The 21,275-nt window shown below is 41.5% G+C and overlaps 1 protein-coding gene and 1 pseudogene across 1 annotated transcript; one reads left to right on the top strand and one right to left on the bottom strand.

The window, feature by feature from the left end:
- Nucleotides 1-254: 254 nt before the first annotated feature.
- LOC145139570 (uncharacterized) lies at nucleotides 255-17,839 on the bottom strand (annotated as a pseudogene).
- Nucleotides 17,840-18,794: 955 nt separating this feature from the next.
- On the top strand, nucleotides 18,795-21,076 carry LOC145139569 (uncharacterized). The gene is made up of 4 exons (XM_079073351.1): nucleotides 18,795-19,408; nucleotides 19,868-19,926; nucleotides 20,121-20,524; nucleotides 20,636-21,076. The coding sequence occupies exons 1-4, from the start codon at nucleotides 18,795-18,797 to the stop codon at nucleotides 21,074-21,076; spliced, it is 1,518 nt and encodes a 505-aa protein (XP_078929477.1).
- Nucleotides 21,077-21,275: the final 199 nt, after the last annotated feature.

The raw sequence follows: 21,275 nt of genomic DNA, 5'->3' as shown, positions 1-21,275 counted from the left end.
AGATGAGGAATCTGCCATTGTTGAGATAAGGAAGAAGATGAACAGTTGCAGATCGTCTGGTGTATTGAGAGAATTTGAAGAAGGTAAGAAGGTACAATATGAGTGAGAAACCCTTTATATACCGTTGCCACGAGAGAGAAAGAATCTTCGTGATAATGATACGATCACTGAAACGTCGCCTGAAAAAGCGCGATGTGACAGCTTGGTTTCCCCAGATAGACGTCATCAAGCATGGGTTTAGGAACTGTTCAAATTCATGCGCCCAAAATCTTATCCACATATCGTCTTTTCAAATTCACCTTCGCTCCAGATGTGATAACAGCCATTTTCGCGCCTAAAAGAAACTTCAAACAGGCTATAGGAAACAACAACCAGAATGTTGGAAAATCACAAAGTATTTTCGTGCAAGAGTGTGACAAAAATTAAGAAATAAAGCAAAATGTGTATAGGATGTGAGTGATGTCTGTTAGAAGACATAAAGCAGATGATTCCGGGCAAGAATCTCTTCCTTCAAAGTCAAGAGAGACTTGAAGTGCTTGCGTGGTTTCCCGAAACAATACGATCGAGTGCTTGTAAAGAAACACCGAAAGGCTTCTTTTAAATAATAGGCTAAGGGTGGCTTATCTTCAACCGAACGTCGATTCTTAACATAAGACCGAACGTTGGATGAAGTACTTGTGAGACCGATGTGGTCTGTTGAACAAGTAGGTTGGATATAATTTGCTGTGACTAAAGATGTTATATAAATCTCAAAAACAAAACTAAACTGGATCTTTTTGGGAAGAAATGTCTTGGTGTTAGACAATTTCATAAAAGATCACGCAAAAAGAAAATGAGATTGTGTTAGGTAACAAGATCTTGAATATAAAGATTCACCGTCAATTCATTGTTGGTGTTGGATTGTGGGTTTCACTCAGCACGTGGTTTACGTATCTAAGATCATAAACACAGATTTTATGCAACCATAAACCTCATTGGTAAAAGTTGAGAGTCTCAAGGGTTACAGTGGTGAACCGAAAGTTGATGGAGAATATAAGGAAGGTGGTTAAGGAACCGAAAGTACCTCTGCTATATAAACGTGACAAAGCAGAAAACTTTTAACTCATTTGAGAAGAGTAAGGTAGCTCTTGACTTGCGTGGATTTTAACAGCCTGATTGGGAAGAAACGATAGGTATAGATTGAATCATTAAGGCCTAGCTCTTAGTCTTAGAGGCTTCGGTCGACATGCAGCAGCATGCTTCTAGGGACACTTAACTAGTTCATATGAAAAGAATCATACCTGCCTTAGCTCCAAATTATATTGCACTGAAATACTTGGGACCTAATTAAAAAGAACAAGCAAACAAACAAACCACACAAACAAAACAAACTAAACAAAACAAAAAAACTTTTAGAAAAATATTTTTGGAGTTTTGAAATTTTCTGAAAAATAATAAAAACAGAAAAATAAAATAAAAGAAAAAATATTTTTGGATTTTTGAAGTTTTCTAAAAAATAATAAAAACAGAAAAATAAAATAAAAGAAAAAATATTTTTGGATTTTTGAAGTTTTCTGAAAAATAATAAAAACAGAAAAATAAACCAAAAGGAATTAGCACAAAATACTCGTAAAAAATAATAAAAAAATGAAAGAGAAAATAGAGTAAGAAATAGACTTAAAAAAATAAACAAAATTTACAGCCGAAACCAAACCTTAAAAGAGTGAAGCGAAATAAGCCGAGCGTTCGGTTCATTTCGGTTCCTTAAAATTCCGGAGCCGAAATAGACCGAGCGTTCGGTTCATTTCGGTTCCCGAAAATTATGGAGCCGAAATAGACCGAGCGTTCGGTTCATTTCGGTTCCCGAAAAATCCGGAACCGAAATAGACCGAGCGTTCGCTCTATTTTGCTTGTCTAATTTTTAGAGAGAGATTTGAGGATTCGGTACCGACTCTGCTTCCATCATTCCCAAACCTTGTAAAATTTTATTGAAGCTTGCTTCTGGTAAGGCTTTAGTAAATATGTCAGCCAGTTGATCAGAGGACCGAACGAAATGTACTTCCACGTTCCTATCTTCTACATGGTCCTTGATGAAATGGTATCTAAGTGCAATATGCTTAGTCTTTGAGTGTTGCACTGGATTGTGGCATATTCTTATCGCATTTTCTGAGTCACAATAGAGAGGTATTTTCTTCATGCTTAGCCCGTAGTCCCTTAGTTGGCTTTGTATCCATATCACTTGAGAGGTACAGGATGCTGCAGCTATGTACTCAGCTTCGGCTGTTGAAAGAGACACACAGGTTTGCTTCATGGACTGCCAGCTAACAAGTTTTCTATCAAGGAATTGGCATCCACCAGTTGTGCTCTTTCGGTCCAGACCACATCCTCCAAGATCGGCGTCAGAAAAGGCTTGAACAAAAAATCCAGATCTAGCAGGGTACCAAAGACCGAGAGAGGAGGTTCGCTTCAGATAACGGAAAATATTCTTCATTGCCACCATGTGAGGTTCTCTTGGATTAGCTTGAAACCTGGCACAATAACAAACAGAAAACATAATGTCTGGTCTACTAGCCGTTAGATACATAAGAGAACCTATCATTTGACGATAGAGTGTTATGTCAACAACAGGTTTTTCCAAAGACGGTGTTAACTTTGTGCCAAACGCCATAGGAACCTTCACTTTTGAATCTCCCGTCATACCGAACTTTCCCAGCAAGTTCTTGGTGTAGGCCTCCTGGTTGATAAAAATATCTTCTGGTCCCTATCTTATATTCAAACCAAGGAAAAAATTAATCGGACCCATTGCGCTCATTTCAAATTTAGTCTCCATCAACTTCCTGAATTCAGCCGTTAAGCTAGGATTCGTGGAGCCAAAGATGATGTCATCGACATAAATCTGAACTATCATTACATATTCGCCCTCTTTCTTTCGGAAGAAGGTTGGGTCAACCGAACCTTGCTTGAATTTTGACATTTTAAGAAAGCGAGTTAAATTTTCATACCATGCCCTTGGTGCTTGCTTCAGACCATATACAGCTTTATCTAACACATAGCAGTGGTCAGGGTATTTCTCATTCACGAACCCAGGTGGTTGCTCAACATACACCGTTTCCTCTAGTTCTCCATTCAAGAAAGCACATTTCACATCCATTTGGAAAACTTCAAAGTTTTTATGAGCAGCATATGCCAGAAAGATTCTAACTGATTCCAACCTTGCTACAGGAGCGAAGGTCTCCTCATAATCTATCCCTTCTTCTTGGCAATATCCCTTTACTACTAACCGAGCCTTATTTCGTATAACGTTCCCCTCTTTATCCAAATTATTCCTGAAGACCCATTTTAAGCCGACCACCGAAGCATCCTTTGGAGTGGGAATCAACTTCCAAACTCGATTACGTTCAAACTCATGGAGTTCATCTTGCATGGCTTGTACCCAATCAGCGTGATCAAGTGCAGCATTAACCGTCTTCGGTTCGACTTTGGAGACAAACAAGTTAAACATACAGAATTCAACATTAGAGAATAATGCAGTTTGTTTCGCTTTCACTTGAGAACGTGTCAGAACTCGCTCAGATGATTCAACAATTATTTGTGCTTTAGGATGATCCTTAGTCCATTTCGTTAGAGGAGGGTAATTTGGGTCATAGGCTGGATCCAACTCTGCATTTACTTCTTCTTCAAGTTCTGATTGATCACCTTCGTCATTTGAATTCTCTTTCTCCCCCTCAAATGGCGAAGCGTATCCCATGTCAGGTTCAGGATGCTCCCCCTCGGTTGGAGTTGGATGCTCCCCCTCGGTTGGAGTTGGATTCTCCCCCTCGGTTAGAGTATCAGGGGTTGTTTTTGGTGCAGATGAACCCTCCCCCTTGAACGTTGAGCTGTTGTTTGGAGAGTCAGTTGAGGGTTGACCATCAGTCGGTTTAGGAGGTTCATTTTCCGTTTCCTTTGCAGCTTCATCAATGATCTTTTTCAGATTATCGATTTTGTTGTCTGCTGCTTTCGCCTCTGAGTGTGCAGCCTTTTCTGGTTCATCAAATAGCCTCATGTATTCTTCAAACAAGTTGGAAATGGGAACCGAGACTTGTCTTGATTCAGGAAATATTTCCCCCAAGGCACTTTCGTTTCTTTGAATTTTCTTCATGTAGTTGTCATCAAAGGTCACATAGTATGTCTCTTCAATACGTTTGGAACGTTTGTTCAAAACTCTGTATGCCTTTGAAGTGAGTGAATAACCAAGAAAAATTCCCTCATCGGCTTTGACGTCAAACTTAATTTGGTTCTCTTTGGAATTGAAAATGAAGCACCTCGAACCGAACACGTGGAAAAATTTGACGTTGGGCTTTCGATTGTTCAGAATCTCATACGAAGTGATAGAGAATCGTTTGTTGAGTAAGGATCGGTTATGAGTATAGCACGCGGTTGCAACTGCATCGGCCCAGAAGTATAGCGGAAGAGAAACGAAGCTTAGCATGGTTCGGGCTACCTCACATAGAGAAAGGTTTTGTCTTTCAACAATCCCATTCTGTTGTGGTGTATAGGGGGCCGAGAAGTTGTGAGATATCCCCTTTTCAGCCAGAAAGTCCTCAAAATCTTTATTCTTGAATTCAAGCCCATTGTCGCTTCTGATATTCCTCACCAGCTTTCGCAGCTGCACTTCCACTTGCTTGATGAACGTCTTCAACTTGGGAGTCGCGTCTGATTTCTGTTTAAGAAAGAAAACCCAGGTGAAGCGTGAAAAATCATCTACTATGACAAGAATGTACTTACTACCACCGAAGCTTTCGATAGCCGAAGGTCCACACAAGTCAATATGCAAAAGTTCAAGAGCTTCAACAATCTTTGTATTGATACGTGTAGAATGGCTCTTTCTGGTTTGTTTGCCCATCTCACATGCTGCACATAGGTGTTCCTTATCAAACTTGAGAAGAGGAAGGCCTCGAAAATGATCACCAAGCACCAACTTATTAATGTCTTTGAAGTTCAGGTGTGATAGGCATCGATGCCACAACCAGCTTTCATCAGTGTTCGCCTTTGACAGCAGGCATATTGCTGGTTTTCCTCGAATTGGGTTGAGATTTAAAGGATACATCCCTCCCTTGTGTTCAGACTTCAACAGAACCTTTTTGGATTTCTTCTCAATGATTTCTGATCCCTCATCATCGAATGAAACCTTCAAACCAGTTCCCACAACCAATTGTGATACACTGATGAGGTTGTGCTGCAACCCTTCCACATAAGCTACTTTTCTAATCGAGAAGTCTCCGTTGGTTATCATTCCATATCCTTTGATTGTGCCATAAGAGTTATTTCCATACTTCACACATCCACCATCCTTAAGGGACCGAAATTCCCTCAGCTCTTCCCTCCTTCCTGTCATGTGACGTGAGCAGCCACTGTCTATGTACCATTCGTCATCGAACTGCTCATCACTTATAACCTGCAAATTCAAGCAGATTTAGGAACCCAAAGTTTCTTGGGCCCCGGTGAGTCTTTTACAGAAAAAGGAATAGCAGTAGAAATATCAACCAAATAAGTTCGTTTTATTAGAGTTGTTTGGTCTTTTCTTTTGATGGTATACACCTTGATTTTGTTTTTATCTTGTTTAAATTGTGGTGTATTAGATGGTGTGTTGTTAGATGGTTTTGGGATATTCCTTTTAATCCTAGGGTTAACTGACTTTTTCTTATTATTGATATCTGAATCAAGCTTTCCCTTTCCTTTGATGTCCTTCACTGAATTCGATTTTCTTTGGGAGTAGGAAGGACCGAAACTCGACTTTCGGTTGTTAGCTTTGGCGTTGGGACCGAAACTAGACGTTCGGTTCTGAGCGCTGGTGTTGGAACCGAAACTCGACGTTCGGTTATGAGCTTTGGAATAGTAAGAGATTGGACTAAAATTTTCTTTCCCTTTTAGCTTTTCCTTTTCTTTGGTAATGGACTCTTTCTTGGAAGGAACGTAGTTGGGGTTTTGAGATTGCCAATAACGTTTTCGCTCATTCAGATTTTTCATGTATCTTTGATTTCTTTGGCGTTTCTGTTCAGCTAACTCCTTCTGAGATTTGTAAATATTGAAGCTTGATTTTGGCTCCTCCTTTTGAGTTTCGGCAGTCTTGGAAGGAACGTTCGGTGTTTTCTTTGGTTCTTCAGGGATCTCTTTTGTTCCACTTGTGCTTGGTTTGTCAAAACTTGAGGGTTTGTTGATGGGTTCTGCAACGTATCTACCTTTTACCCTCCAAGAGGTTTGCTCCGATAAGCCGATGGTTTCGTATGCGTTATCAATAGGGGCTGACCAGAAATAATCGTCGCACCCTTCAGCATTGTCTTTGTCGACCAAGATTTTTAATTCTGCTGTTTGTTTTGCAGTGACCCCTGTAACAGCATATACCTGATTTGGCACAGTTTGAACCTTTTGATAAACCATTGCTTTATCTTTGAGTTTCTGTGGCTTGTCCTTTGACAGGCGAGCGTATTCAACCGAGTTTTCAGATATGAGGGGTTTCTCATTCTCGGTTTGGTTTTTCATAAAATTAGAACAATCAACCACGTCTTCTACCGAGATTTCGCTCATCTCACTTTCCTCATCAAATTCAGACATATTTTCTATATTCATTTTATGTTCTGAAATTAATTTGGTGTTAGACGAGTCAAATGATTAAATGGTCTCGGACTTAATTTTTAACCTATCATTTTCATCTAAAAGATTTTTGAGCATACACTTATGTTCCTTAGAGTCAATGAAGGTCTCTATTTTGTCCAGTCCGATTTTATAAGCGATGGATGTCTCTTCTGAGGACATTATGGATTCACATTCAGCAATGACCTCATCCTCCTTAAATTCAAGAAAGGGTAAGATCATCTTATGAATCTTTTTCCCTATTTCACAACTTAAGTGCAATTGAGCAATATTTGTATATAAGCGTTTAGCAATTAAACAAAAAACATTCCTTTGTTTCAAAAACTTTAAATTTTCTCGTTGCAAATAAATAATTTCATCCCTAGCCCTATTTAACTCTGTCTCCTTCAGCTCAATCCACATCCTTCTCTCCTCACTCTTTGAAGACACCCTACTGAGTTGGTCAGTTAGGTTAGAGTTCGGTAAGAGAGTTTGCATGAGACTACCACTTAAGTTAGAAAATTTAAAATTTAATTCATTTAATTCTTCTTCATAATTTGTTACTGGAACTTTAAGTGATTCAAGGATGGATTGTACTTTTTTGATCAACCGATCACAGTCGTTGATATTCTCGCTCACGGGCTTGGCTGCAAAGCACTTGTCCTCAGTTAGGTTCGGCTTCTTACTCGCACTTTCGGTTGGTCTACCAGCTGTAACCATCAAACATTTTCCAGCCGAACCTGTATCCTTCGCCACATAAACTCTTCCATGTGTGGGCTTTCTCACTTCTTCATCCTCAGAATCGGTTGACCAGACTTCAACGCCACCAAACTCATCTTCATCCGCATTTTCCTGCACAATTAAGGCATTCATTGAACTGTTAGTTGCCTTCTTTTTCTTGATCTCTTCCAACTTTCACATGTAATACGCCTCATCATCTTCACCATCTCTTTTCTCAGCCATCTTCCTCAGCATGCAATCTTTGGCAAAGTGGTTCTTGCCATGACAGTAATTGTAGTCGAATCCAGAGTCTCCTGCAAGCTTGCTCTCCTTCTTGTCGTCATCCTTTTGAGAAGTATTCTTCGCTTCATCTTTCACCTTCTCAGAACAGTAACTTCCCTGCCAGTTTCGGTTCTTATTGACAGGGAACTTCTTTCGTGCAAACCTTTTTGGATTGGTGACCATCATTGCATACTCTTCGCTTGTAAGGTCACATTCAGACATATCTGACTCCTCCTCTTCTTCTGCAACACTTTTGCCTTTTGAGACAAGGGCTAACGATCCCACACCCGAAACTACCTTCGCCTCCTTGGTTACCACACTCTCATGGGATTTGAGTATGCCCACAAGTTTCGCTAGTGAATAAGATTTGAATTGTTCGTGAGCTTTCACTGTTGAAACCACTGCCATCCATTCTGGCCTTAAACCATTCATGAAGGTTACCTTTTGCTCGATCAATTTTCTTTCTATGCCATGCTTGATCATCTTGATAAGGAGATTATTGAAGCGATCGAAGGTTTGTATCAGTTTCTCTTCTGGTTTCTGTTCGAAAACTCCAAATTCAGAGAGTAGCAAGGTTTGAATACAGTGTTCTGGATCTTCATCGGTTGAATAAAGTTCCTTCAACCTATCCCAGATTTCTTTAGCCGTTGTGTATGAACCAACTAACCGAAAAGTGTCAGATTGTAGTGCGAATCTGATCATTCTCATGGCCTACACATTACATAGCAACTTGTCCTTTTCATCCCGTGGCATCTTATCTACGTCCGCCACAAGCTTATTATATTCTTTTTGAGACTTCACTGTCGTGTTCGTTCCAGAGTGAACAAACGGCCCAAGCGTGATAGCTTCCCAGATGAGATAACCATTATCTTCAGATCCAACCACGTAGTCTTCACAGTGATGCGCCCATACTTCATAATCTTGAGTGTAAAGAATGGGAACCCTTGTAGTGGATCCAATGTTGTTAGAGATGTTGATGGGATTAGTTTGAGAATCTTCGTGAGACATGGTGAGCCTTTCCTTAGAACCGCTAGAATCCGACCTCTAAACTTGAGATTAGGGTTTTATCAAACACTAGAGTTACCGTCGACAGGAAGAAGACGACTTCTTTATATTCGATAAAAGCGGAAACCCTAAAGAATTCTTAATACAGAAGGAATGTGTATTGATCACACAGTCTCCTGCTCTGATACCAATTGTTAGAACAAAGTTCTAGTAGGATCGATAGATTCTAAGGAGAAAAACAATTAAAGATGTAATGATGAACACATGAATGGTTTAACTGATGTCGAATGATTAAACTTTAACACCTCAGAAGAGCTCGATTATTAACTACGACTGTAGAGGTGTTTAGGGTTACAAAGCAATAATCACTATAATCACGTTAGTTTCTAAGGCATACATGCATGCACTATTTATAGCTAAACCCTATAATAATCACGGATAGACAGGCCCAATCCGGATATACAATACTAAGCCCATGACGCAACATAACATACCCAACATATGTGTTTTGTTAGGATCATTCCATGTGAATGATATTCCAGTACAGGTGTTATTTTACTCGGGGGCTACCCGATCATTTGTCTCTCTTGCTCTTAGCAATAGGTTTTTGAGTCATCAGGGATGTTGGATTGCCCTCTAGGGGTCGAGATTGCTGAAGACCGATCTGTCCGGGCATTAGAGGTCTTCATAGATTGTGTTTTGAGGCTATATGACGAGCGCTACCTTGTGGATTTGGTTCCCATTCTGTTGCGTGGGAACAAGGTTGTCATAGGCATGGATTGGCTGAGCCCTAGTGGGGCGCTGATCGACTGTGCGCAGCAGTTGGTGCGTGTCAGGACCCCGAGTGGGGGAGAGCTGGTGATTCATGGCGAGAGGCCGCAACATGGACCAGCTATGTGTTCAGCAGCGAGGGCTAGGCGCTACCTTCAGCAGGGTTGTGCAGGGTATGTCGCCTACATTATTGATACCCGGGAGGCGGGTAAGGCGACTGTGAGTGATGTACCAGTGGTGCAAGAGTACCCAAACATATTTCCAGAGGAGCTGCCTGGGATACCTCCGGAGAGACAGGTGGAGTTCAGGATCGACCTAGTCCCCGATGCGGCCCCGGTAGCCAAGGCACCATATCGGTTGGCTCCTCCCGAGATGTAGGAGTTGTCTACACAGCTGCAGGAGCTATTAGACACAGGATTCATCAGGCCGAGCAGTTCGCCTTGGGGAGCCCCGATCCTGTTTGTGAAGAAAAAGGACGGGTAACATCGGATGTGTATAGACTACCGGGAGCTAAACAAGGTAACAGTGAAGACCCGTTACCCACTCCCGATGATTTATGATTTCTTCGACCAACTATAGGGGGCATCTTGGTTTTCAAAGATAGATCTGCGTTCAGGCTACCATCAGATGAGGGTCAGAGACGAGGATGTGCAGAAGACTGCTTTCCGGACTCGCTATGGCCACTACGAGTTCATGGTGATGCCCTTTGGGCGCACCAATGCTCCTGCCGCGTTCATGGACCTCATGAACCGCGTGTGCAGACCGATGTTGGATCGGTCTGTGATCGTCTTCATTGATGACATCTTTGTTTACTCCAAGACGCAGGAGCAGCATGAGGAGCACTTATGAGAGGTTTTGGATACCCTGAGGAGGGAGAGTTTGTACGCCAAGTTCTCTAAGTGTAAGTTCTGGTTGCGCGAGGTGCAGTTTATGGGGAACCTTGTCAACTAGAATGGGATTTTGGTTGACCCGGCCAAAGTAGAGGTCGTGATGAGATGGGAGGTTCCGAAGTCTCCATCTGAGATTCAGAGTTTCCTATGGTTAGCAGGCTATTACCGGAGATTCATTCAGGATTTCTCCAAGATAGCAGTACACTTGACCCGACTGACGAAGAAGGCCGTTGTCTTTCGCTGGGGGCCTGAGCAGCAGGCAGCGTTTGAGACTTTGAGACAGAGATTATGCGAGGCAGCGATCTTAGCCTTGCTAGAGGGCGTAGAGGATTTTCTAGTGTACTGTGACGCGTCCATCTCGGGTTTGGGCGCACTATTGATGCAGAGGGGGCACATCATCGCTTACGCCTTGAGACAGTTGAAGCCTCACGAGGTGAACTACCCGACGCATGATCTGGAGTTGGGGGCGGTTGTTTTTGCCCTCAAGATTTGGTGGCATTACCGCTATGGGGTCCGATGTACCATTTACACGGACCACAAGAGTTTGAGGTACCTCATGGATCGGCCGAATCTGAACATTAGGCAGCGTCGGTGGCTAGATGTGGTGAAGGACTACGACTGTGAGATCCTCTACCACCCGGGGAAGGCCAACGTTGTGGACGATGCGCTTAGCAGCAAGGCAGCCCCAATCAGAGATATTTGCTTGAGGATGACAGTGGTAGCTCCGCTTTTGAAGCAGATCCGAGAGGCGCAAGTTGAGGATATGAAGGAGGAGCGCCGGAAGTGCAAGCGGATCATAGGCCAGGTGGCCTCGTTTGACTATGACAGTCGTGGGTTGCTGACCCTGCATGGGAGGGTCTGGGGTCCATACTGGGGCGGAGTACGACGGATTTTGATGGATGAGGCCCACAAGTCCAGATTTTCCATCCATCCTAGGGCAACGAAGATGTATAGAGATCTTCGCCCTGACTACTGGTGGCCCTGCATGAAGTGGGATGTAGCCTGGTACGTCGAGAGATGCCTGACCTACAGGAAGGTCAAGGCCGAGCACCAGAGGCCTCACGGAAAGACGCAGCCGTTGGATATCCCTATGTGGAAATGGGAAGATATTACTATGGATTTCATCACGAAGCTTCCCAGGACCGCATTGTGAGTGGATTCGATGTGGGTCATCGTGGATTGATTGACCAAGAGTGCCCATTTCATTTCGATCCAGGAGATCATTTCGGCCGAGAAGCTGGCCGACATCTACATCCGAGAGGTGGTAGCACGACACTGAGTGCTAGTCTTCGTGATTTCTGACCAAGACGTGCGATTCACTTCCATATTCTGGAAGAAATTCCATGACGAGTTGGGCACTCGTCTGCATTTTAGCACGGCCTTCCACCCTCAGACGGATGGCCAGAGTGAGCGGACTATCCAGTCCTTGGAGGACATGCTGCGAGCATGCGTTTTAGAATTTGGTGGTAGCTGGGATACCTACCTTCCATTGGCAGAGTTTTCCTACAATAATAGCTACCACGCGACTATCGACCGTCCTCCCTTCGAGATGTTGTATGGGAGGAAGTGATGGACCCCGATATGTTGGGGAGAGGTTGGGCAGAGGGTCATGCGGAGTACCAAAGTGGTGCTCAAGACGACGGAGAGGATACAGTAGGTCAGGAGCAGGCTTCAGACTGCTCAGAGTCGGCAGAAGAGCTACGCCGACAGACGCCGATCGGACCTAGAGTTCCAGGTCGGGGATAGGGTTCTCCTGAAGGTGTCACCATGGAAAGGTGTCATCCGGTTCAGGATGCGGGGCAAGTTGGGCCCCATATACATCAGAACTTTTAGGGTTGCAGCCTGGGTGGGCAAGGTGGCGTATAGGATAGATATGCCAGCTGAGCTTAGTCAGATCCACAGTACCTTTCATGTCTCCCAACTGCGGAAGTGCCTGGTAGACGACTCAGCGGTGGTACCTCTAGAGGATATTCAGGTGGATGACAGTCTGAACTACATTGAGCGCCCAGTAGCCATCCTTGACAGGAAGACGAAGGATCTGAGGAACAAGAAGGTTGAGTTGGTGAAGGTGCAATGGCAGCATCGCAAGGGCTCAGAATGGACTTGGGAGTCGGAGGATGAGATGAGGGAGCACTACCCCGAGCTTTTTCCGGATGTAGCAGCAGACTTCGAGGACGAAGTCTAAAATAAGTGGGGGAGATTTGCAACGCTCGGTTCCTGGTACGTATTTAAATAAGAATTATTCATATTTGTTCAGGGAATCGATGTGTTGGAGGCCCCAAACTCGTCCAGTAGAAACTGGATATGTTGGACGCGGGACTTCAAGCCTACTCGACGAGTCGAGGAGCCTCGAATCGACCAGTAGGTCTGCCAGAGTGAAACCCTAATTTTTAGGGTTTGAACCCTATTTAAAGGCCTTAACACCCCCATTGTGGCCTCCCTCATCGCCTCCCTTAGTCCAAAAAACCCTAATTCGAAACCCTAACCTATTTTGAGTGTTGTTGAGCCATTGTTGTGTACTTTTGGTGATTTTGAAGCTTGAGAGAAAAGAAGAAGCTTGGGGGTTCAAGAGGAAGCAAGTGGATCCAGAGTTTGTGCTCCCTTTCCAGCTAACCTGAGGTATAAATTTTATACATTGTCCATTCATCTATTAGATCTCTTTTTGGAGTAGTTTAGCGCTTTAAGGGCCATTTTTTGAACCATTCATGAATGAAAGCATGTCTTCGGGTATTGACTTCAGATCTGGAACCTTTGAGGGGCTCCATGGCATAAAGGTGCCAAATTTATGGCCATGAGAGTCCCATGCAACTTGTAACTTTACGTGTTATATCGACCCTAGGAGGCCAGATCTACGTTTTGGATGCATTAAGCCCGACTAAAATCGACTGTATGGATTTAGACTTTGGGGAACTCGATGAGTCGTTCTTAGGACTCGGCGAGTTGGGTCGTGGTTCCCCAACCTTTACTGTTTCTGAGCAAACTTGTTGAGTCTGGCAGATGACTCAGCAGGTTGGACGTGTTTAAGGACTAGAAGATCAATGAACTCGACGAGTCCAAGGATGGACTCAACAAGTTTATGAGCAAATGTCCCAACTTGTATGACGGAGAATTCGACGAGTTCGAACAGAAAGTCCCGATTCTGTCGTAAGGAGAAACTCGGTGAGTTAGAGGGTAACTTGACGAGTTAGATCGCGAGTTCGAGGTTCTCTGAATCATGGAACTCAACGAGTTGACGGATCAACTTGGCGAGTTGAATCAACCAGAATGTTGCCTTGGACCAAAAGGTTGACTTTGACCAAGGTGTTACCTTTGGCTTGTCCATTGACCAGAGTCGACCCTTAAAAGGGTTATAAGTTTGAAAGAGTAAGTAAAAAAGATGTTATGTGTAGGAGTTTGAGGAGAGTCGATCCAAGCACCGAGGACAGTTCAGTTACTGCACAACATTGAGGTGAGTTACCTTCCAGTAGAAGTGGGTCTAAGGCACAAATGTCGTCCCACTAGTAGGTGATTATAGATGAGATGATTGTCTGGTATGCCACTATCTGATATGTTTTATGTGCCAGTATGCTATGTTGTTATGTGGTAGAGATAGTGGGTGAAATAGTCCCCGGTTACCGGTTGAAAGAGACCGAAGAGGAGGCCAGCACCCATATATGCTAGGCTGTATACGATTGATATGTTTATGCTAGATTATTATGTGGTAGTGGTAGGGGTGAAATAGTCCTCGGTTACCGGTTGAAAGAGACCGAAGGGGAGGCCACCACCCAGATACGCTAGGCAAGTTACCGGTTGAAAGAGATCGAAGGGGAGTCCAGCACCCAGATATGCTAGGCATTATATGATTATAAGGTATGTGGTATGATGGGGGAACTCACTAAGCTTTGTGCTTACGATTTTCAGTTTTGGTTTCAGGTACTTGTTCCTCGAAGGGAAAGGAGACGGCACTATAGCAGCACATCACACACACGATTTTTCGCACTGGAGTTCTATGGGATTTATACTCTGATATGATTTTGTTATGACATGTTCTAACTATGGATACATTGGTTTGATATATGTATTATTACTATGTGATTTTCAGACAAATGATTTTATATTTGCTTAATTTAAAATGAAATTTTTGGTCCGTATTTTTGGGATGTTACAGTCAATGTATCACTGCCACCAAGGACTAGAACCATGTCCTTTGTCCTTCCCAGATACTTGACAATGTTCTTTACTGCTATCCAATGAGCTCTGCTAGGATTTCCCTTAGAGCATCTTACCATGCTTAAAGCAAAAGACACATCAGGACTAGTATAAGTCGTAGCGTACATGATCGACCCTACAGCCGAAGCATATGGGACTCGACTCATTTATGATATCTCTTCATATGTACTAGGGCTTTGAGTCTTAATCAACTTGGCATTGCTTTGAATAGGTTGCTCTTTTTTCTTGGAGTTTTCCATACTAAAATGTTTTAGTACCTTATCGAAGTATGTACTCTGACTAAGACCAATTAGTCCATTCTTTCTATCCCTTAAAATTCTTATCCTAAGAATATAGGCTGTGTCTCCCATATCTCTCATACTAAACCACTTTCCAAGCCAAGACTTTACTTCTTGCAGAGTTGGAATGTCATTTCCTATGAGAAGTATGTCATCAACATAAAATACCATAAATGTTTCTATACTCCCACTAGCCTTTGCATACACACATGACTCATCCTCACTCCTGCATAAACCAAATTCGTTGACTTTCTCATTAAAGCAATGATTCCAGCTGCGAGACGCTTGTTTCAATCCATAAATGGATTTCTGAAGCTTACACATTATATTATGATACTTTGCATCCATAAAACCTTCTAGTTGACTCATGTACACATCTTCATCCAACTTCTCGTTAAGGAAAGCAGTTTTGACATCCATCTGTCATATTTCATAAGCATGAAAGGCAACTATGGCAAGCATTATCCTAATAGAATTTATCTTGGCCATTAGTGAGAAGGTCTCATCATAATCAATCCGTGGGGTTTGAGTAAAGCCCTTCGCAATTAGTCTGTGTACCTTTCCATCCATCTCGGTCTTATTATTGGATATCCATTTGCAAGCCACTGTCTTTCGACCAGGTTCTTGATCAACCAAATTCCGAACTTGGTTATTATACATGGACTTGATCTCGCTATCCATTTCCTCTTTCCACTAGGCAGCCTCAGGGCTTGCCATCGCTTCCTTGTAGTTTGTTGGCTCATCCAAATTCACCAGTGCACTATCACTAACAAACGTGTCATAATCTGTGGTTATATGAAAACCATAGAACTCAGGTGGTATGCTAACTCTATTGGATTGGCGAAGAGGTAATGAATTGCCAATGGGCTCAACAAGAGTGCCATCCTCTGGTTGAGAGCTAGTGTCTTCTAAGGTTTCTTCATTGGTTGATTCTTGAATCTCTTAAAGGTCAACTGTACTCCCACTATCCTCTTTGCATATGAACTCTCTCTCATGAAAGACTCCCCTTCGTCCTACAAATACCACATTCTCACTAGGTATGTAGAACTAATATCTAAAGGACTTTTGTGGGTAGCCAATGAAAATATACTTCTCACTTCTAGTTTCTAGCTTGTTATGAGTCTTTCGTCTAACGAATGCTTCACAACCCCTGACCTTGATATGTGCTAACGAGGGAACTTTTCCAATCCACATCTCAAGAGGTGTTTTGGAAACCTTCTTGGTAGAGAAAATATTAAGGATATGGGTGGCTGTCTCCAAGGCATACCGCCATAAAGAAATAGGAAGAGAAGCTCGACTCATTATCGAACGAACCATGTCTAATAAGGTCCGATTACGCCTCTTAGCCACACCATTAAGTTGTGGTGTCATAGGAGGAGTCAATTGTGAAACCATTCCACATTCCTTGAGAAAGTCGTGGAACTCGATACTAAGATACGCTCCGCTCTATCAGATCGAAGCATCTTTATCTTCTTGCATAATTGATTCTCGACTTCATGTTTAAAATCTTTGAACTTTTCAAAGGTTTCTGATTTATGTTTGATCAAGTAGATATAACCATATCTGCTATAATCATCTATAAATGTCACATAAAATCGATTACTATCCCTTGTGGTAGATCTGAAGGGTCCACACACATCTGTGTGTATGGGATCCAACAAACCTTCACCTCTTTCACAAGATCTAGTGAAAGGTGATTTTTTCATCTTGCCCAAAAGACAAGATTCGCATTCGTCATCTGGCCTTAAGTCAAATGATTCCAACACTTGGGCGATTCTTGTTAATGTGCCCAACACGACAGTGCCACAAGCTTGCCTTGTCTAATCCATTATACGAATCAATATGGAATACACTATTGCCTAAGCTATCAACACAAATCACGGTTTCGTACACAACATTACAAGTTAAAGCTTCAAACATAAAAATACCATTTTTATAAACCAACATTGATCCATTCACATCATTAAACGAATATCGAAAACCTTGTCTAAATAGTACATGAAAAGAAATAATGTTTCACGTCATTTCGACGAATAGCAACAATCAACCAAATCTAATCTAACATCGCCACCAAGCACAAGACCATAAGTTCCAATCTTGGTAATAAGAGAAGATCGACTATTTCCCATGATCAGATTCATCCTTTCATGATCCATCTTCTCACTTTCTCTTAGCCCCTACAAATCAGGACAAACGCGAAAACCACATTTTGTATTAAGGACCCAAGAACGAGTAGGTTGTGAGTTATTAGTTTGAATAGTGTAAATACCTGCAACCGATGGCTTCACTTTTCCATCCTTGATGTCTTGCAAGTACTTGGGGCAGCTCCATTTCCAATTACCCTTTTCATTACAGTAGAAGGAAGTGGCCTCTTTGGGATCACTAACAAAAGGAATGTTAGAACTGGGCCTTTCTTTTGGGTCATTGCTAGATGACCCAACATGGGCCTTTCCCTTCCAATTAATCTTAGGAGAACCTTTCCTCTTCTTTCCTTTGTTTTGCCCAATGGCATGGACAGGAGCACTAGTAGGAGTAGAGTTTTGATTTTTCTTCAAATCCGACTCAGCTGTCTGCAATAGGTTGTAGAGTTAGGCCAATGTGGTTTCAGTATTGTTCAAATGATAAGGCAAAATGAACTGATCAAAATAAGGTGGAAAGGAGTTGAGGACCATGTCAATGGCCAACTCCTCGTTGAAATTCACATTTAGCCTTTCAAGGCGCTCCACATATCTTTATATTCTTTGCACATGATTGCATAACGACTCTCCTTCCTTTAACTTGCAAGCCATTATTGCTTTGACGACCTTATACTTTTCTCGGTGAGCTATCATGTGAAACTTTTCCACAAGATCCACGTTCATCTCGTATGGCCAGTAGTCCTCATAGAACCTTTGCAACTCAGGAACCATAGTGGCAACCATGATGCAAGCAACCTTTGTTGCGTCGTCATGATGTTTCTTGTAGAAGATGATTTCTTCAATAGTAACAGTGGACCCATTGATTTCAATAAATTTTTTTCAAGGACATACTCTTTACCCTCGAATCGAAGATCCATCTTGATTTTGCACATCCAATCATTGTAGTTGGTACCATCTAATGTCACCTTGGACACGATTGAAATTAGGGAGAAGTTCGAGTTGTGGGTGGAAGTTTGAGAAGTAGAAGCATCACCAGGAGTAGACATCTATAGACAAAAAGTAGTTTTAGTTAGATGATATAAATCCTTAATATTTTGACCCATAATAAATATTCAAGGCTAGGATCCAATATAAAAATTCACAACTAAGAAGATGGATGTCGTAATCTTTTCGCAAATTTATGAAGGTAGGTAAAAAAAATTCACCAATGTCAAACTATGAAATTCCAAGATCTTTTGAGATTCATTGAACCTTATCAATGACATGTTTAATCTCAGATTTTGCTCTTCTGTTTGTGACTGGGATGTCGAGGATCACAAACATGATGTGAATAACCATGCAAACACGCTTGGGAACCTCGATGTCTTTTATTATCTCTAATTAATGTGTCGATTAACCGCACACGATCAACTAACAATGATAATTTTTGAGATGCCCATCATTTCTCTTTAAACTCCTTATTAATGTGTCAGTTAAACAAACACACTCCACTAACGACATATTAAAGTATAATGTGCATTTTCATGGATTAACATACTATTCATATTTTTCCAAAATGTTGAGCTTATTACTGTGTTGTGTTAAATGTGAATACTAGAATAGTCTCATTTACAACGGTTTGGGCCTGTCCATATGTGATTATGTTTTGCTAGGGTTAGACTATTTAATGTGCATGCATGTATCTTATTAGGGTTAACGATTGTATTGCCCAACCTAGCTTTCATAGAGAAGTTCATGTTGAACTCTTCTAAAGCTATTCAATATAAGCATTCGACACTATTTAATCTTCATTATTCTTGTTATTTATTCACATCATTTTTAGAATCTATAGATCTAAGTTATTGTTATAGATAATACGTGATGAACAGTACGACTTTGAATGATATATCGATAGTGGCTGTTCGCGTCACATGACTGGAAGGAGAGAAGAAATAAGAGAATTCCGAACATCAAAAGATGGTGGCAGAGTAAAGTTTGGAAACAATGAAACACGAGAAATCAAACGCTACGAGATGATCACTAATGGCGAATTCTCAATTCGGAAGGTAGTGTATGTAGAAGGCCTGCAACATAACCTAATAAGTGTCTCACAATTGGTTGTAGGTACTGGACTAAAAGTGTCATTTGATGATGACGGTTCTGAAATAATTGAGAAAAAAATAAAAGCAGTGCTTCTGAAATCCAAAAGAAAGGGAGAGATGTATCCTTTGAACTTAAAACCGATCAAAAGGAAGCCTTCAATTTGCATTCTTACGAAAGCATCTTCGGATGTTAGTTGGTTATGGAACCGAAGGTTCTCTCATCTGAATTTCAAGGATATCAACAAACTTGTACTTGGTGATCTTGTTCGAGGACTGCCTCTTCTGAAGTTTGAGAAGGAACATATGTGTGCTGCTTATGAGCTAGGAAAGCAAAGTAGAAAGAGTCACTCGACAATCATCAATACTATAATAATCGAACCACTGGGACTTTTGCACATCGCTCTTTGTGGCCCATATGCCATCGAAAGCATTGGTGGTAAAAAGTATATTCTGATTATTTTTGATGACTTTTCAAGATTTACCTAGGTTTTCTTTCTTAGACAGAAATCAGATGCCACTTCGAAGGTGAAGGATTTCATCAAGCAGATCGATCTTCAATTACGAAAGCCCGTTCAGAATGTTCGCAGTGATAACGGATCTGAATTCAAAAACCAAGAGTTTGAAGAATTCTTGATGGAAAAAAGGGTTTCTCACAACTTCTCTGCTCCTTACACTCCACAACAGAACAATGTTGTTGAAAGACGAAACTACTCTCTTTGTGAAGCTGCAAGGACAATGTTATCCTTTGTGAATCTTCCACTTTACTTCTGGGCTGATGCAATCGAAACTGCTTGTTTCACTCAGAACCGCCCTCTAATCAATAAAAGATTATTAATCACACCTTATGAGATTCTGAATAATAGAAAACCTAACGTTAAGTTCTTTCATGTCTTTGGTTCCAGGTGCTTCATATTCAACTCTAAAGAATATAGGAGCAAATTTGATGCGAAAGCTGATGAAGGCATTTTTCTGGGATACTCGTTAACTTTGAAGGCATATAGTGTTCTGAACAAGAAATCAAGAAATATTGAAGAAACCTATTATGTCACCTTTGATGATAACTACATGAAGAAGTTTCAGAAATCAGATTGTTAATCTGAGGAGATCTTTCCTTCAAAGAATCTGATGACCAATCCTCTTTCAAATTTGTATGAGGAATTTCTGATCTGTTTGATGAGCCTGAAAAAGCCATCTCTTCTGAATCAAAAGCAAAGTACAATCAAGGGGATGAGCTAAAGAAAATTGTCAATGATGCTGCTAGAAACATTGAAACCTCTCAGGAGACACAAATTCTGAAAGCTTCTGATCTACCATCTAAAATAGCAACTTCTGATGCTTCATTCCAGGGGGAGAGCTCCTCTTCAAACTCAAATCCCAATGTTCCAATCCAGGGGGAGAATCTGATTCCGAACGAAGGACCAAGTGCAAACTTCCAGGAGGAGAATGATGACTCTGAAGCACAATCAAAATTCGAAGATGTGAATGCTGAATTGGATCCAACCTACGATCCGAGCTATCCTCCTTTGACCAAATGGACTAAAGATTACCCAAGAACTCAAGTGAATTGAGATTTATCCTCAGGACTTCTAACAAGGGAACAACACAAAGCGAAAGAAAGAACATTATTTTCAAAAATGGAATTTTGCATGTTTAATTCGTTCATCTCCAAGATTGAGCCTAAAACGGTGAAGACAGCTCTTGATCATGCTGATTGGGTTCAAGCCATGCAGGAAGAACTCAATGAATTTGAGCGTAATAAATTATGGAGATTAGTCCCCACTCCGAAGGATACTTCAGTTGTCGGAATGAAATGGGTGTTTCAAAACAAGTTAGATAAGGAAGGCAATGTGATTCGGAATAAAGCACGTCTAGTTGTGAAAGGATATTGCCAAGAGGAAGGTATAGACTACGAAGAGACGTTCGCACCAATTTCAAGACTTGAATCCATTTCGATCTTTCTTGCATATGATGCTCACAAAAATTTTGAAGTCTTTCAGATTGATGTGAAGTTTGCATTTTTAAATGGTGAGCTTGAGGAAACGGTCTATGTGGAACAACCACCAGGTTTCGTAAACGAGAAATTTCCAAATCATTGCTATGTTTTCGGTTGACCCAACCTTCTTTCGCAACAAAGATGGTGACCATCTAACGATCGTTCAAATTTATGTTGACGATATCATTTTCGGATCCACTAATCCTAAATTAACAGCTGAATTCTGAAAACTGATGGAGACTAATTTTGAAAAGAGCTCAATGGGTCCTATTAACTTTTTCCTTGGTTTAAACATAAGACTGGGTTCGGAAGGCATT

The sequence above is a fragment of the Lactuca virosa genome, chromosome 9 (assembly GCF_052849685.1).
Source record: "Lactuca virosa cultivar CGN04683 chromosome 9, Lactuca_virosa_CGN04683_v6, whole genome shotgun sequence".
Classification (NCBI taxonomy): Eukaryota; Viridiplantae; Streptophyta; class Magnoliopsida; order Asterales; family Asteraceae; genus Lactuca; species Lactuca virosa.
The sequence above is the reverse complement of the archived record's forward strand: the minus strand, read 5'-3'. Positions and strand labels throughout refer to the sequence as shown.